At 34.4% G+C, this 19,833-nt stretch overlaps 1 protein-coding gene across 2 annotated transcripts; it reads right to left on the bottom strand.

Annotated features, from left to right (window-relative positions):
- LOC138324940 (uncharacterized) lies at positions 1-18,635 on the bottom strand. 2 transcript variants are annotated; one of them, XM_069270215.1, is made up of 22 exons: positions 17,510-18,635; positions 15,256-15,324; positions 14,778-14,863; positions 13,974-14,069; positions 13,356-13,454; positions 12,053-12,340; positions 11,489-11,624; positions 10,526-10,739; positions 8,907-9,757; positions 8,517-8,634; positions 7,817-7,999; positions 7,603-7,639; positions 6,430-6,693; positions 6,262-6,309; positions 4,839-5,023; positions 4,178-4,382; positions 3,603-3,722; positions 3,124-3,278; positions 2,751-2,864; positions 2,181-2,295; positions 1,615-1,708; positions 1-810 (listed from the first exon to the last, which is right to left on the bottom strand). In XM_069270215.1, exons 1-22 carry the CDS (start codon positions 17,569-17,571, stop codon positions 678-680), a joined length of 3,672 nt encoding a protein of 1,223 aa, XP_069126316.1. In that variant the 5' UTR covers positions 17,572-18,635; the 3' UTR covers positions 1-677. The 2 variants fall into 2 exon arrangements, with proteins under 2 accessions (XP_069126316.1, XP_069126317.1); XM_069270216.1 differs by lacking the exons at positions 14,778-14,863; positions 15,256-15,324.
- Positions 18,636-19,833: the final 1,198 nt, after the last annotated feature.

Here is a 19,833-nt window from a genome sequence, read left to right on the forward strand (position 1 = left end):
CCATTTTTATTGGTTGAAAATTTACTTTATCAGCCCATAAAGGAAAAAATGGCGTCGCCGTTTGTGACGTTGCTTCTGATTGGCTTAGATGACGACGTAATGATTTCATAGACAAAAGAGACCCAAACTGAATTTTGAATATTTCAGAGATTATATTTAGTAAATTGAATTTTAAGGATTAACTTGAATGGATTTTTGTATGTCATGGAGATATAACACAAAAATCTGAGTGTACTACCATCATAAACCGTATTGAGAGTACACTCAGATTTTTTAGATTTCTACTAAATTCATGAAAAAACAGTCACAATTTACAAATAACGTGGCTAAATACCATCATATGTCACAACAATTCTGGTTAGTTATATACATGACAAAAACAAAATTATAAGGTGTTATATTAAAATTATGAATGAAAAAAGGTTACAATATACATTTTTTTGTAAGTAAAACAAGCTCAGTTGCAGTTATTTTCAACCGTATCATTGTCTTCATATACTTTTATAAGTCAACTGCACTTTCAAATTTGGAATGACTCTTCAAATATTGCGTCTTTTATCTCTCTGTTCGCACAACTGAAGATGAATTCCTTTATTAAGTAGTCCGCATATCCGAAGAACATATACAATATCGGCACGTTTAGCTGCTGTCCGGTTCGAGGTGGTTGTGCACTATTTTCACTGCGTGACGTAGTAATAGTAATCTGCAACACTGGATCTGAAGGTACTGCTGATCTCCTGTACAATGACAGAGAACTTTGGCCGTGATGACTGTTTATCCTGCCAGCAGTTCTTCATTATCTCGTAATGCCTACAAAAACAAGCATACTCGTAATGCACGTCAATTACTGTCAATTTCTATTTGTTTATTTCCGTAAGCCTTGCGGCTTATAAGACACAAAGTAAAGTTTTAATACATATTGAATAATTTAAACATGTACAGGAGAGTGATTGTATACAATAAAACACAAACATTAGTACACAATTATTATACATCATATAATATACAGTTACGGTGTATTAAGAGACTGAGAACGTTTCTGCAATGTAAGTTTTAAGAATTTTCGTAGATTATTTAACATTATTTACACTGAGTAATTGAACAAGTTTGAACACACTTGGATGATAAAAATAATAAGATTTCAGATATCTTACTCGTAGTTGGGTATAAAAAGGACATTTAAGGATGAACTGAAACTCATCTTCTATATCATTGGTATTACAAACTGTACAGATTCTATTAGGTCGTGCTACATTTTGAAACCTACCACTTTCTATATTTAACTTATGACTACTTAATCGTATACTTATAATACTGTGTTTATACTTCTGATCAATGGGTTTCTTTAGGTAATATTGTAAACCAAAATTGTCTACTAGATGTTGATACAGAATTCCTGTCATGGATGCTTACCGCTTTAATCTCTCTGAACGATATCTATTCAAACCATATAAACCTAATTACAACTGACTAAATTATGTAACCAATGTTCCACAATTTGGTTCAACATAATATATACTATTGAGGTTGTGGAAACAGATTGATTAAGCAGATGGATGGCTGGTATAGTATCACCTAGTTAATGTGATTTACCTGGACTTTACGATAACTTACATGTCAGCACAGTATTCCGGACGGCTCATACGGTAACCATTGGATACCTTCGTGGCCACCTCCATACTCCGTATTCCAGGGTAAGGCGTCTCACCTGGAGTTGTCAATGATTAATTTTAGATAATACAATATCCATCATAGACAATAGCCTTATCATGACTAAAATTGTATATTTCTCGTGACGCCATAACTTCAGCTTACGTCTGAAGATCTGACATATATCCATAATATTCCCAAACTGGATATTATACATTTATCTCTTTCTAAACTGTAACAATCACTTTCGTTGGCTTAAAATTATTTTAACGTATGTAACGTCGCTTCTAATTGACTGATAAAATGACGGAATGATAAAATAGAAAAGTGTCCCTCAATCAATTTGGAGTTTTGAAAAGAATATCGAAGAGATTATCTATTAGAAGGATCATTTATAAAGATTGATTTCAATATTTTTATCACACAACATCATAAATGGTATTTAATTTCGGATTGTGTGTGTTACATCTCCATAAACATGTATTCAAGATAATCATTACGTAATATACTTTTGTACATATGTATCATACCTAGACTGAATATTTCCCACAGGACAATTCCATAGGCCCATACATCACTCTCTAGGGTCGCCTCTTTCAATGATGTCATACATTCTGGAGCCATCCATTTGATTGGCACCTTCTCCTGATTAGTATCAAAAACATGTGGTTGTCACTTAAAAGCTTTGTGAAAAATATAATTTATCTGTTACATTGCTGAATGGATGATGTTTTCATATATTATTTTAAAACAATTGTCGGTATAAGGTTCCTTATGGTTTTCTTTCATTTTTTGAGTGCTTTTAATTTTTCGCTTATTTTGCGTACAGGTGGAACTCACGAAAATTGATCGTCACAAATAAAGTGTAAACATAAAAAGAACCATACGACTTGAAATCGCGAAAATACACTGCTATAAAAAATAAGGGTCATTCGAATGCTTGAGGAGCTTCGGGCATGAAATAAAAAAAAACCCTGAGTTGTCTTCCTTACCATGGGACAACAATCTTAAAATAACATATTTAGTTATGTTTGTATGTGTTTCATGATAACAGTGAAACAGTGTAAAGTAGTCTGACTATGGATACCTATCGAACTTACCTTCCCTGTATCTCCATCCTGCTCGGTCTCTTTCGTTGGTCCAAAACCGGCAATTTTGGCTTTAAGACCTGATGTAAGAAGAATATTCCTGGCAGCAAGATGACGATGGGTAATCTAAAAAGATTTACCGAGTTTTGTAAAGACGTTAATTAAAGCCATTTCATCAGTACGGTAAAGTAACTTTTTTGGTATATTGAAATACTTCCTTATCCTTTTGATTTTTTATTTCATTCCCATACGTTATTATATTTGAAATCAAAATATAAAGCAATGGGTCTTAAAGACTGCAAATAAATTGTTTAGAAATTTTCTTGACAAACCTTTACATCAACAATAATCTTTGTTATACCAAAATTAATGTAAATTACTATACCTCTTTAGAGGCTAGATACTCCATCCCTTTCGCTATGTCAAATGTCATACGATACAAGGTGTCCACTATGCTGTCTGTGACGTTAGTCTTCTGGTTCTGTAACCACGTCCTCATCACGCCACCCTCACAATACTCCAGCAACATAAACTGGTCCACTGCAGAAAAGATAAATACCACTGTGATGAGTGGCTAATTCTCATTCCATTATAAGGTTACTTTCCTATTTTTATAAATACAGGATAGAGATTTAAAAAATGCAGATCGCTGACATATTTTGTAAATGCTCACTACATTGTTTTAAATAACAATAATAAAGAAAAAATCACTAGGCTGAGTGGAAAGTATCAATAAAGACCAGCATATTATTGTAAAATGAATATACTTTAATTGAAACAAATAACATAATAATTATCATAGAAACATTCTGAAAAGGAAATTTATTTTGATACAGTGTACATATAAGTCAGAGGATACAGTACATGGTTTGTTGTCAAGGACAGCTCCGACGAACTGTACCACGTTGGCATGGGAACCAACTTTTGTGGCGAAGAAGTTAATCTTGGCGTTCATTACTAAAGCGTCCAGCTCAGTGTGCGATTCTGAAATAGAACATCGAAATGTATCACCATGACAAATAGTAGACAAATATATTACTATTCAAATTATTACACGAGACTGGCATTTAAAATCAGGACATCCACCTCCTCTGTATGTCGACCCCCTCTGTATGTCGACCTCCTCTGTAGTCCTCTGTATGTCGACCTCCTCTGGTATACAAACCTGCTGTTTATTAAGTATCAAAGGATCATTTATAACAAAATTTGACTTAGTTATAGAGAGCACATTTACCTTCCTATTCCTTTCGTGGCTTTATAGACGTGCTTGAATGTATACCCATCAAAAACATTTTATTCAATGTATCAGTTTGTTTTCACACCAGACGATTTATTTATTTCTTATCATTTTAGGTTTCTGTAATTTGAAAAGTAATGATTTACTTTGATATCAATGAAAAACAAATTTTCACTTTCGTTTGAATTTCAGATTTTCCTACCTTTCAGAACCTTAGCTACAACAGTCCTCCTATTGTTTGTTTTGACGTTTTGTGAAGCTTTGAAGATGTCAGCAAACCGGCCAGTGGTCAGCTTCTCCACCAGGGACACCTTGTCGTGAGGAACCTCCCAGGATTGGTGGTCATTGAACACCATTTGACCGTACATATATACATCATCGTCACCAACATCCGAATAGGCCAGGTTCTAGTTATAATGGATACGAAAGTTTTATTTGGTTATGTTTTCTTTTAAAACTTTACATAGTAATTGTTTCTCCATCAATATATTTCATGTATCAATGCTTCATCGTTTTTAATAGTCTAATTTGTGTTCTACGTTAAGGATACATTGTATCGCAAAAATGAAATGATGAATAATAACATAAAGCAAACATAAGCAATAAATTTAAGATTAAAAAGTACTGAAAACGAAGCTACAATATATGTTTAACATGGCTATCTAAAGTATGATTCTAGCATTTGCGTAAATATGCGTATTCTGCATAGACGGTATTCGTAAACGTTCTATATTTCGTGCTCCCTGGCATCCCTGACTTATCAAACCTCGAAATGAAATGGTTTATTTAAGCTTTTTTTAATTCATGAAATGTCTTCATAACACGACCTGACTCTATGCTGTTACTATTTTATGAATATTTACCGCAAAGGATTTTCTTTCTATATGACCGTTAACATCATTGGAGTCGATGTAGGAATTAGTGGTCCGTCTGCGCCTGGTCGTTCGCCTCTGTATGTGACCATATATAGACTCTTTGTAGCGATTGAGCCGCCCAGTTCTCCAAAGTACAATCCCGGCAATAAGTAAGCCAGCAAGGATCAGCATAACTTAAAGGGAAACGGAATAGTACGAGTGATGTATTTCGTGTAAATATAGAAAATATATTGTTTAGGATGTACTAGAGTGCTTAACTACACTTAAAATATACCACGTTTGTTTATATATATTTGTAAACATTTACAAAATCTTTGGGAATTGATATCATTATTGAGAAAAAAAAACAAATGTACCACAAATTGTATAGTATACCAGATAAACATCGAAATATTGACGCAAAGGTATATTTTGCCTCCTGTAGTCTTACCATTCGTATTTAAAACGATGACGATATATGCGACAAATAAATTAATTTATATAAACAGTCTTGATCACATTTCAAAGCTAGTTTTGTATTTTTTTTTTGGTATTCCTGGAATCCAATATTAAAGTTATATGTGCCGTATTTTTTATATTCACGTATCAAGATAAGCTTTTAATATGTTATTCATTACCGAAAGTTACTAACATTTTGAAAATTACAGTAAATTCAATGCATTGGTTTAAATTTTACAAATACAAATAGGAGCAGAAAATGATTTTTAGCAGTACTGCCAAAAATCATTATATGTACATATATAGTGAAGCGAAATGAGTACCTACGGTCAGCCCATGAAGCCAAATTATCGTCTACAATTTAATTTCACATTTAGTAATTGTAAAGTGATTTCTGCAGGAAAGTTTCTATCTAAACATACATAAGGCATAAAAACCAATAATTTTACATTACATGATTTCTGTGTTGTAACTAACGTTTATAAGACATCTGCAGTCATTTGAATGTTTTTTACGGTTTAATTCATCAAACCTTGTGGTTTTTAATAGATTAATGAAGAAAAATTAACATGTCAAAATTTCCGCCCGGTTACGGCACATATAACTTTGAACATATTTTGTCAACGGTGGAAATACAGAAGCGACCGTGCTCCATCATTTTGTGCGTTACTCATCTGTCATTACGTCATTTCGTCGTCTCGAACGTTTTTCATAAATGAGAACGAAAATTCTTGCGATAATTCGCACGAGGGTTCGGAAAAGATAGAATATGACGTTTTAAGTGGAAAACACGACGTTTTGTTCGCATCGTGCACGTGATTTGATGAACCAATTACATTGATCGATTCAGTGAAATGTTAGAATGCTAATAGTAATTGTTAAAATGCCCTGATGACCCTGAATGTGTCCAGATTTCTTGTACATAAATAGTTGAGAGAGAAATTATTCTATTTTGTTTTTGTATTCTACATACCTATAGTAATTGCCGCTATAGCACCAGCTGACAAACCTTCGTATTCTCCTGAAATGAAAACCAGATCAACACTACTGAAGAAAATACCACGCAGATAATCAGATACTTAGTGACATTGTCTTAAAACATGAACACTTATTACGTTTTAGTGGAGCTTTCATTATTTACCTGTCGTGAAAGTAATTTCCACGGGATCACTCTGTTCTTCTCCGTACACAACGACAAACTGAGCGATGTATGTAGTCTCGGGGTCAAGGTCGCCAAGCGTGTAGTACTCAGCGTCTTTGTGAATGTTCATTGACCTTGTCTGCCCAGACACATTGTACATCAATAGAATGTCCGTACGGTCATAACACGTCGGTCCCTGATGCCACTGGAAATTAACGCTGTACGAAGTCGAACCTGCGACCTCTAAATCCATTGGACCAGAATCTGTTGCAAAAGAAGAAAAAGATAGAATACTAGCTGTTGCAATAATAAAAAATAATTGAATAGCTTGTTCCTCTTACAGTCGTTACGAATACGCCATGCAGATATATAACATGATAACCTATAGTGCTGTAACGAAAGATAAAGGGATTCGTTGCATACAATTAACCTGCTTGCAGTTAGTAAAACTAAATCTGAAATCCATTGACGTAATATCATATTAATAGGTGGAGAGAATTTCTATGGAACAGGATTAATTAGAAAACACATCGCGCCGTATCGAAGTCCAGCGTTTGCTATTGGTTGCACCTTGCAATGTAACAATAGTGTGGAAAAAAAACAGAAAATATTATTAACACAAATGGATTTTTACTCGACAAGTGCTTTTGTTATACAGATCGGACCATTAAAATTCTCAAAATGTCGCGCTGTCCTCCCGTCGGCTTATCTCTCAAGGGGGGCAATCGCGGTGACATGTCAACATGAATCGCCACCGAGAAACTTCAAAGCGCCGTCTCCGCGACCCCTCGTGATCACGGTGATCCGCCATGTCATCATGATCCGCGGCGATCGTTTCATCACAGATCTTCAAAGCGGGCGGTCCTCCGCGGATCGCGGTTGTACAGTCCCCGAGTGTCACGGTATCACAGTGTTACGCTGACATAGATTACCTGAGATATGTGTTCCGTTGGCAGACGGTGAAAAGTTGAGTCATATCGAAAATATAGAAAAGTCGGTAACCATTCATTGTAGAATACAATATGAAATATAAATAATTGATAATCTCTTTCATATTTTAATGTGATCGTATTGCATTAAATAATTAATAAGCATTGTAATGTTATCGTAAGGCATCCTTACGTCTAAATAAATATATACATATTTCAGAAATTTCAAATGTTTTGTACTTACATTCTTCCATTCCTCGCAAAGACGTCAGGTCGATAACCTTGAAAGGACGAAAGCATAGACATAATTCACAATTTATTCCCTAATGTCAATTTATTAATATAATATACATATTAAATACACGTCACTTTTTACACTTCCTTTGAAATGTCAATGATGATTTGGTATTGATATATTTTTTTCATCCATTTGCAAATTCTATATAAAGTATCATTACCTGAAATCGTCCGATTGAACTTAACATTGCAGAGTTGAAAACTTCGATGTCGATGTTTGTTACTTGTGTTTGAAGTTCGTCCTTTGGCACTTTGAACCAGCAGTTGTTGACCTCGAATTGGTTATAGAAAAAGTAGCATTCGCCGTCAGCAGAACAGGCTCCCTCCTGTAGACTTGGTTTACTCTGGATGGATATTATCAGTCAATTCTTAATGTGATCGTTTTAACAAACTACATACAACATTGCTAAATTAGAATACTTTTCAAATATAATGAGAATTAAGTTATTCAATGTTCATTTTTATGAAATATTATTTCAGTATTCCATATCTAATTATTTTCATAATTGTTATGAATTGCATGACCTTGATGTTGATATTGACCTGAGTGTTGTTCTGATGTTTCTAAGTATGGCCATTTGTAAAATTAATATATCTTGATATTCTTCTTTTCCATTGATATTAGAGAGTGTTACTTTACCCAGTTTAGAACTAAAAATTCGTTTCGACCTCGAATTCTTTCGAAGCCCCTGGTTTTATTTTTTCCGTTACTTCCGTCCCCCTTTAACAACATACTATTTAGCTTGAGATAGTGATTTGAATGGTATGCCTTTTGAAAAAAATAAATAAAAAATAAAACATTAAAGGCATGGGATTTCGAAACAAGTATGCTGTAAATTTAACTGAGGAGAAATTCCTTACTTCGGTAACATTGCCACTTTCACTGCCGGATTGAAACAGCTCCCCTGAATTATTAGCGCTTATTTTCCATTTGAGCATATGGATTCCACTGTGTCTGTCGGATGCCAAAATCGAAACTCTACAATGCAAACAAATAACATAATAACTACAAAAGATCATTCAAAATAGTCAAAGCCTAGGTTTTCCAACAATATTTTAATTAGTCTTTGTCTTATTCTATTAACTATTCAAACACCAAAGACGTGTTATACACAAATCATTTCGGGACACAAACAGGAAATATTACCATACACCTAAACAATCCGGCAAAGCTTTCTATTGACGTTGGACTGGTGAGATACCAGTAAGAAACATTTGAGAACAAAGCTTGTCTATATAACTACAACTCACCGGCTGGAGAACGGAAAAGAACCATTGTGCATGTTTTTGTGAAAGACTGGTTGTTCTATGACGGGTGGGGATGAGTCAGTATGCAACAGGATGGAGTCGGTGGCATTGTTGTTTACAACATCATATACACGCACCCATATACGTATGGAGTCGCCATCGTGTCGCGGAATGTTGATAGAAGTGCGTTCGGTTAGGTATCCAGGCACGTTTTGCCATCCATGGGTGGGAGTCTGGGTGATGGTCGTTCCTCCATTTTTATCACGTTTGTAAGCTGTTTGCACACGTACTATTCCATGTACATTTTCAACGGGCTGCATCATACGCTCTCCTTCATTGTCGTCAAGGCCCGGCTGTACATACCGATTTATAATTCCATTGTACACATCCTTTTTGAATGGTGAAACTCGTGTTAAAAGATTCAAATTCACGTGATCATGGTTAACAAAATGATTGGCCCAGCTAATCTGGATAGGATCACCAAGAGCACTTTCGTTTTGCAATGTTGATATCCATAGGTGTTTTTCGCCAACCGATCCGGGGATGGCCATTTTGTTATCATTTATGGAGATATGTGAAGAATTGTCGAACAGAAACAGTCGTCTGGCGTACTTAAAGTTGCTCGCCTTGTCCGCTACCTCCAGTAGAATACTATACATACCGATTCCATTCGGTGCGTAAACAGGAAATGGCTCAGTTACATTCACCTGTATAGTAGACAAAGAGTGGTTTGTGTTTATTTCAGTTAGTTCCCCAGTCCTGCTATCTGGCCCCAGCTTGTACACATCAATTGTATACTTGTTGAGACCAGAAAGATCGTCTATCCAGCCGTCCCAGCTGATGGTGACTGGCTCCTGAAGAATACAAATCAAATCACATTCTGTAGTTTTTATGTAGCAGTAATGATTCATGTCATTCTCATTAATTTAAGTAAAATTATTGCATCAGATAATGATTGTTTTTCATTTTCGAAATAACCGGGCAAAACGTCAACTCCAAATAATACCATTTCTTGTTATGAATTAGAAGGTCTCAGGGCGCGGTTGTTCAAACAGTGTTAAAACGTAATCACATGATTAGTGAAAAAATCAATACCTATATGTACTTTTTTCAAGTTAGCATCTTATGAAATTATTTGATCTCGATTGGAAAATTGTTGTAAGTTGAATCCCCTTTTAATGGGCCTTAGTGACCTCAACAAACATAGGTTTTCTTACCAACTGTCATCAAATAAATATGTCCAAGACTGATCACCCCACGTATAAAACTGATTTAAATTACCAGTAAAGAGTTGACTCTAAATGTCAATCCTGATATTATTAATCTTATACCCGACATTTTTGTCAACATTTTATGACATATTACATTTATTGCTGCCAATACAGGTTGGCAAACATAGGACTAAGGTATATTGTATTTGCTATCAAAACACGTTTTATTGTTGGATCTTTTCGGTCTAGCTGCACAACTATAAGTTATCTTTACGGGTATTTTGAACTTAAACTGCTGTATATTTGTTTGTCGTTTTTTTCACAGACCCTACATTATAAAATATTCATATAATGAATATAGATAGGAAATAGAAAATGGGACGATGTAAACGTTCGTGGTTGAGAACCTACCCTACTGATGTCTGTAGAGAGGTGTAGTGGAGACTCGTGGTGGGAACAGCTGTTGTTTTCACTACAGTGTCTAGGGATATGGAAGTCAAACATGTACTGCATCTGTTTTGTCGCTGTCCTCCCTGTATAATTCTCGGTCCTATCCCGGGTATTAGTGTTTTCGTTTGTGATGTATCTATACCCACCACTCTTCGCGGTAACTGTGGCAGTCAAGCTAAAAAATTTTTTTTTTCAATTTTAATCTTATACATGAAGGAAACACAATGTATTTATATTTCTGAAACAACAATTCATCAAGTAACAATTACCTTTTAAATGTTGTTTGCGTGAAATTTCAATTTTCAAATAGATACGATAGTATCATACATTTTTATATCTTCTGCAAGGTAATGCTGTTAACATTGTAAGAAAACGTGATAAATATACAATATTGCCGATAAATAGTATGATATAACATTGCAGGTGAGAGCCACGATTACTTGTGGATTTGTTAAAAACATTAATAGATAAAAATGTTGGCATTCGATAACACTGTCTATTACCGGGGTAGGGTAAAATAGCTCACATGCGTTTGACAATGATGTCGTCGACACATGCGGAGAAAGCTATATAGATTTGCTTTACAATTTGGGAAAAAATAATCAAACATGGGTTCTGTGGAAGATTTTGGCCTCCAACCCTCGATAAGTCTGGAGTTGATTAACCAAAATCTTTCACTAGGGTTGAGATATCCCTGTCTACTTAAAAGACCCATGTAAGATTCTATTAATATTTTATAACCCGAGTGAAAGATTTTTGCGGGTGAACCCCAGGCTTATCGAGGGTTGGCGGCCAAATTCTTTCACAGACCCATGTTTGATTATTTTTCTCCCAATATGAGCTGTCTTTTCCCTACCACGGTAAAAGATAGAATTATCTTTTCCCTATCACCCGCGGGATAACCTTCTTAAGTACATGACATACTTATCCCCATGCTCCAATAGCCAATCAAAATTTGAGTCTGTGATGTTGCAGATCGTACTGTTTTTTATGTTGGTGTTCGCAGGGAAGCCATTACATTGGTAGCTTTTCGGTGGTCGTGTGTATATCACATTGTCGCCTACAAAATAATAAAAAAATAAATCATTTTGTGAAGCTAAATAATGTATGTAAATCACCCTTCACACTGTATAAGAAAAGACTCAATTATGAATGACCTTGATATTTGTCAGGTGTCAACAGATCTCATTTTCGACATTCATCATGGCAGAGTAAAAGACTTCCATATTTCTTCAAATCACAGGGGTAAAGCTATTTTGTTGCACTATTTTCAAGATGGTTACGTGAATTGAGTGCAGTTCGAAGAGGGTTTAAGACATATAAATCCTGATTATGACAGATTCAACGTGTCTTTTATAAGATTGAGCAAACGATGGACTGCCTAGTATATCAAAGAGAATACTGTATATGTTGAACGTCATCATTTCCCAGTACCAAAAATCAGTAAATTGAAATAGATAAAGGAGACAATTATATGGATAAGTTTACCTGGGCGTGTAATTTTATTGAGAGTTAACATTACATCAGCGTCCTGTATGCCGAACGCATACTGCTCGATATATCGCCGATCCGGTAGGTTATGGATATAAGGAGTAAAGTCAGCTTCGAAATAGACATTGACGATGTTATAGTCATTCTGATTGACCCATATCAGATCTACTTCGTTGTTATCTGGGGAGGACGAGTCTGTCACAAACCGGTACATTTCCTTTCCTGACGATCGTTCCTTCATAAGAAGAAAACCGCTGCACCTCAACATTGTTGGAGATTCTGAAACTTTAGTAAATATCAATACACTGTTAGTCACATCATGCAGCTGGTTCGTTTTGAGGGTCAAAGCATTCGCCATTTTGACTTAAAATTTAATAAATCAATTTCAACTAACTCAAAGATCGTTGTCTAGGTATAAAGCATCTATATTATGACGACTGCTTTAGGCCATGCGTGCGAATAGCGATAATGCGCCATGTCGCTCTGTGCATGACGGGGTCACCAATATGACACTGTTACACGGCCAAATTCAACCACCATACATATAGTATTGAACCAATTAATTTCATTTGCAAATTAAGTTGTTGCTGCTACATGTACATACTTTGCGAAATATCGATATTATTACCACTGACCTTAGTGTATCATTATGTTATTACATACAAAATGTAAAATTGATAAAGTGATACTGTTATAATTATAATGGTTACAAACTTTCATTTGTTCTTAAAGGCCCACTTTTTTCTGAAACAAACATTACACGTTTCTTAAGATCAATAACAACATAAGAAAATGATGAGGTTATAACACCAAACAAATGCAAGATTCTCTGTTTTGCCGTCTGGCACAGTAAACTTACCATCGGTAATTAGGACGACGTTGGGAAACTAACATGTAAGACGACCCGCGTTAAACATCATTGCTTAATATATTTTAATTAAATTATATAGAGATTGATAATCAATGTATCATTAATGATAAGCTAACTACTTTTGCAACTCTACAAATTTATCAATTTCGATTAACAATCACATTTGAAAAATTAACAACCGTTTCGGAAAGGTAGTGGGCCTTATATTGGTACTTGTGGAAGACTTGTCATAAATGGATATAAGTAATTTGAACATCAAAGTCTTGTTGCTTGACTCTAAACTTAAAAGTTTGTTGAATCAAATTGTATGCAATAATTAAATCAACAATTAGCCATTAGATCATGACAACTTTTCTCGTCTTGCACATTTCATCTAACAACGCTAATCCTAATTCTACAAAACTTTTGAAGAATAAATTTAAAACTTACATTGCAGACAAGTTGTTCCTTTGTACCCATCCTGACATCGACAGTTGTCGGGAAAATAACATATACCAGGAAAACATGGCTTTAGATATGAACAAGTTACTGAAACAGATAGCAAAAACACATAACAATATGCTCTCTAAAACTGCACTCTATAGACATTTGAAGTGTCCTTCACCTAGTAGGGTGTGTTGCAAGCATGTAAAACTATGTCTTACTGTTAACAATTCGCGAGATATTTCATTTCGCGACTTTGGGTGAAATTTCGAAACAATCGAAATTAAAACCCTAGCGAATATTGGCAACGATAGAGTAATGAAGGGAGTGCACACAAATTACCTTTTATTTATAAGGACAGATCAATTATTCTGTATGTGATTTACAGAGAGTATCTCTCGAGGCAGTAATGTTAATGTAGTAAATCTTTACACCATGGCATTTTGTCAATGCTTTGTTCACGACGGGAAATATTTATTTAATGCAAAATATTTGTTCTAATACACACACAAAATCATTGAATGTAAAATGGAAATTTTCATATGGAAATGCATTCAAAAAATCTAATAATTTTACCGATTGAATATCTAATTAATTTATCACTTTATCCTTAAAAGTACTCACTTTGGGCACAGTTATTTCCAACGGTTCCCGAAGCACATTTGCACTGATTTGGACTTATACATGTGCCTCCATTTTGACACGGAGGGGAACAAATAGCTGAAAAATGATCAAATATGAAATCATTATTCAACGTTCTATGATAAAACAAGCATGCACTTATGAATACTTACGAAATCGGATTGCTGCCCCAGTAGTTCTTTATTTCAGAATTTCTGGTTAATGTCTCAAAGAATTCTAGAAATGGGTTTTTATTATGATAGCAGTCCTTAACTCACAAGCATAATCGGCCTTCATCCTGATTAACATATTTCATAAAATCAGACTTTTTGTATTTCTAAATCATTGTATTCTTCAGTATTGTTGCTGAATTTTAATTTACGACTGCTTTTTAATTCAATGTATCTCAATAAATGTTTGTTTTGTGTGTCTTCAATTGCTTTTTGGACAATTTGGACGGCGTAATGCAACATGAATATGAACATTGAAAAACAAAAATAGATAATTAGAAAACTTACACGCACCAGACAATAACGTGACATCATCAATGTAAGTGGCCATCATTGTTGATGACGTAATCAATTGTGACGCATTATGATGACCATTTGATTACAGCGCTATAGAAATGCTTCCAAAGAACTACAAGTTTGCTATTTTTCAATAAAATATAGGAAAAAATAATCAAGCATAGGTCGATCAGGTAGACAGGGATATCTCGGCCCATGGGAAGCCTCGGGATGACCAGCCAAAGTATTTACCTTGGAGAGATATATCTCTGTCTACTAGTCATTGATACAATGTACATACGTGTATTGCAGCCTGCTCCAGTATAGCCGGGACAGCATTTGTATCTGAATTGCTGTCTATATCTTGTGACAGTCTTGTAGGACCAGCTGCAAAATCAGTACGCCACCTGGTTATTTTATCGATTTATACGGTGGCATATCTTACTGTCATCGTGACATTTTAAATTGTATCACGGTAATTCGACTTACAAGGATAACTATGTATTTTAGATTCACTTATAATGTTTGTAAATAGTCATACTATTGACTGGTTATAAGAAACACAATGGAATTGGAGTTAATACATAAATACAGAAATACATAAAAATGATGTGAACAGTTTTTCAACAAAAAGGTCAGGGAGACGCGGTGTGGTTACAGAAAAATATTCCAATTTTCAAGTGTAGCAAAACCGAAACGTATCTAAGAAAAAGGCGTAAAACATTGTATATATGTTGTGTATCTTTAACCTGTGTGTAGTACGTAAACAATTATTTTACCAGAATCCCCAGTGCCGACTGCATGTTCTTTTGTAATACACAGACGAATATGAGTAACGGCAAGTGCCCCTATAAACAAAAACAGGACTTATTAAGATAATATTCAGCTCTAAATACTGCCATAAATAGTTTATAGAACAAATCATTATCAGTTGTTTCTACAGAGAAAACAATAATGTTTTCATTTAATTAAGTAAGGGGTATTCAGAAAACATACAATGAACATCCACAGCAAATTACCAAAAGTATAGCTTGGAAGATTCAAAGGGTAGTTTAGTAAATCAAACACAAGCACACACAATATGTTTTGTTTCGGTGGGGTCGAGAACCAATGAACAACAATTTGATAAGAGAATTCCAAACAATGGGCTTATATACATATAGTAAATAAGCGATGATTCAATTCGCCTCTGGGACGGAGATAACTCTTCACAGTTTCGTCTAACCTTTTTATATCAATGTCAAATGTACTGACTAAATATCATATGAAACTGCGTGTCTAAAATGTTCGTCGGTAGCTGAGATGGTTTATAAGATGTTTTACAGTGGTAACATACACAGCACCAAGTATATGTTCGAAATAAAAAGTTTCAATGGATATATATCGACTTTATTCCCACATGGTTTTAACCGTACTTTGCACAAACATCTTTAAAACTGTTCATGGTAAATCAGGTTAGATTACGTGACACGCAATGATGACAAGAAATGATGTCAAAAAAAACAACCTCGAGTGTAATTCCGACGTAGAACAGTAGTTTACCAATTTTAAAACTGACTCTGCTGGCGCATTTATATATATATATGCATGTACATGTACCTGTTTGATATCGTGTCGGTAATCATAACGGTGAAGCAAAACCGAACAAAAAAACTGAAACACAATAATTAAGAATCATGCTTCTTTTATTGCTTTCTTCCCTATGCAAGATGTTTTCGAGCTTGAGTAAAACTGAATGATTATAAAATATCATTATATCAGAAACAATTGCAAGAACAAAGCACGGCCTTAAGAACTTCCTTTTGGTACAAGACACATCTATTGGTTTTAAAACAAATTGGTTTAATAGACTGTTATCAGCTATAGAACCTTTCCCTTCGAAAAAGTGATATAGTATTTATGTGACTTTTTTTTAATTTTTGTTCAGGAAGGGAGGGACCTGAAAGGTTTTACATTTTTTTTTAAAAATGTCTTTACAGATGTCTTATCACACCAGCCCCCTATACCAACTGTAAAAATGAAGTGGGGATAACAATTTCACAATAAAGTAGTGATCTTTTTATTTGGTTAACTATTTAAAAATCATAAATTTGCCTTGTCGATAGCTTAGCTTTAGAGAGGAAACTATTCTTTATGACTGATGTATGATGTATTATTCTAAGTTGAAACCATTGTAATATTGTATTGTGAGAAACTAAAAAAGGAATTCTGTATATTTCTCCCATCTGCCATAAAGAAGTTCAAGGACTGGTACCGGAAATTGAATTTCTTGAGGATATATATCTCAAATGCTAACACAATAGATAAGGAAATAACAAAATAATAGATATATAAGACTAGATGCTTACAAATTCTGAAATATTGATGTCTTCACTAATTTTATAAAAGCAAAGTTAACCATCAAGGGGAAATACAATTGTTTACCAGTAAGTCGAGGCTCCGTTGTTGGAGCTACAAACAGAACAACTTTCTTGCTAATGCATGTACATTTTCTATATATATAATACAATAACTATAATAGTATTATCCTTAACAAGTAAAATATTGCATTGAATTTTCCTTGAACCCAGCAAGTGCCTCATTTAGAAGGTATTTCCGGCCACATCAAATTAGATATTAAGCGTCGTATGATATAATTGTTGAAGAAACTTTTATTATTTGTTTTTTTTCGAAAACGACCGTTTTTGACGTCATTTTATCGTGAAACCTAACAAATCGCGTTATTCCCCACCTTGTTTGATTGAAATAAATACTTAGAAAATTTAATTATGATATTCCTTAGTCGAACAAGTGCAAAATTAAAAGGGTGGTGAACGCATGCTTGAAACACAAACAATATTAGTCCAATATATAACTGATTGAGTAATCCTTTATAATAAAATATACCAATTCACCTCTAAACAATTGGCGTGTCTTGAATATTTTACAACTGTCCATAAAAATAAAACATCTTTCTTTAATTCTTTTTACATAACACAAATATACACGTATAAAAGTAAATATAATAATATAATAATGTGGTCGTAAACTTACCCATAACATAATTGAGCACAACATCCCACAAACAGTACAATGTATAAAGAGATGTTTCCCATCGTTTTGTTGATGTCTGAATGAACAGGAACACATGTACAGCTTTATATATTCGATAATTCGGGATTTTCTATCAGACAATACATTTCGTACATTGCGCATGTCAGTTAATTCTTCCGCATTGGTTCAATTATATGATACCAGCTAATTTATAACACACTTAAACGGGTGTTATTGACAAGCGTATCTTAGCTTTCTACGAGGACCAATGTGTGTAGCTTAATCATGACTTAAAATAACTAATCAAAATTCACAGCCACTTATGTCAGTAAACGGCTGGCCTACAGATAGGGAGAATTGTTCCCAGTGTCACTATTGCAAACATGTAATTATAAAATGCGACCAAATGCAATTTGGGATCTTATTTGTTCTCTTCTCCATCATGGATTTTTTCTTATAACTTCTATCACTGAGTTGAGCATCCGCCCCTATGAGGAATAATCTTGGCTATCTCCCCTGACCGAGACTCACTGTAAATAAAATTTGTAGTATACAGGGATGATTTGGTCTCTAGCGGCATGCTTCATGGATAAAGCACCACAAAAACCAGTTCCACTGGGTTTTTTTTTCTTTAAAGGGATAATTCAGTCTTAGAGTGCATTAAAATTTGCATATATATCGGAAATAAACTAACCTTCTGGTTAGAGTTCAGCATACAGTGTGTGAGCCAACTGGTTATATTGTGACCTGGTAGGGTGTGTTGTTCCGTGTCTCTTGCGGAAGCATTTGTACACAGTGGTATAGTTAACAGGTTATTTATTTCCTTGTATATTGGATTTCTGTTATTTTCATGTGGATATCGTTCTGGTGCAACGCGGGAAAGAGTAGTTACAGTCAGTCAGGAGGAAAGGAAAACCCCAAGCCATATAATGAACGATGAAAGGGCATTGACAAAAATAGATTATAAAATATAATTACAGCATGATTATATTTATTATATGTTGAAGGTAGTATCCCCTCTCACCGATAATGTACACTTACCTCAATATTTATGATGGCACGTTTCTGACCTTCATGTTTAAGACACGTATTTTGGATGGAAGGGGAATTCCCTACTCACGTTTAAGATAGACATATGAGGGCTAGTAATATAAGTAATCAGCTTATCTTATAATCGTTCTGTTATTATTGTGTTAAGAGGGAACTACGTGATTCACAGGTAAAATGTCATCCTGTAGAAAACACAATTATAGTGACCATAAAACACAAGTTGTCATCGCGTAAGGTTGTTTCACAAATGTCTCTGTAAGTTTCTGTATTTATAAATTATGAAAAAACACAAATACTGTTAAATATAACTTATCACATAATCTGTGATTATTTCACCCATGCATTATGTTTTCATATTTCACTAGTATAATATGAGCCGGAGCAATAATCATAGGTTCAAAATTCATTGTGGCGTCATGGAAGAAGCAATAATAATTCGTCAGGAAAATGAAGTGACGTCAGGATTTCGTGAACGGCGGGGAAATATGGTGGCTGGGTTTTCTCCATTCATTTTGTCACGAGTTTTAACTTCGAAATTTAGGTCTTATTTTTAATATTAAAATCCTAAATATGTGTTCATCTTATATGAGATTTTTTCGTTTTTTGTAGAGCCAATTTTTTACAATATTGTTTGCCTCAATTGTCTTCACTTAAAAAATCACTACGCCAGTATTTGTAGCTTTATCGAACTAATTTTTGCTGTAATTCTTTACTAGTTTGTAATTAAAGTGTTAGGCATTAATACGTGAACTGATATGTTTTGCCACTTTATTTTAATATTTAATGGTAATTCTAGCACTTTTATTTTTTATTGTAAAATATTGAAAAATAACAGATATCGAAATGGGGCGAAAAAGTAAGCACACGGACCCCCCATTTCTCTGCCTGATTAAGACACCCCCGTGTCTCATAAACAAAAATAACGAATTCAACGTATTGGTTGTCTCAGACACGAATGTTGTAAAAAAACGTTATTACTTCTTTATTCTCAAATGCATACTTTTTAACTTGTATTTTCAGCGTTAAGAGGGTATTTTTTTGTGTTATACAATATTCATTTATCACTTGGTCTATTTACAATTTTTGTTACTTCCTAGTTCTAGGGCCACAGTGTTTTATTGGTGATTGTTCTGGAAAATTCTTAAGTAAACATAAACATTGGGGATACTTATCACGCTGTGATTAAAGCATTAAACTGCCTTAATTTGGGTTTATGGTCCTATAATTATCCCAGGATTGCAGACAAACTGACTAATGCACGTTAGCGCATTAGG

This window comes from Argopecten irradians, chromosome 6, assembly GCF_041381155.1.
Source record: "Argopecten irradians isolate NY chromosome 6, Ai_NY, whole genome shotgun sequence".
NCBI lineage: Eukaryota > Metazoa > Mollusca > Bivalvia > Pectinida > Pectinidae > Argopecten > Argopecten irradians.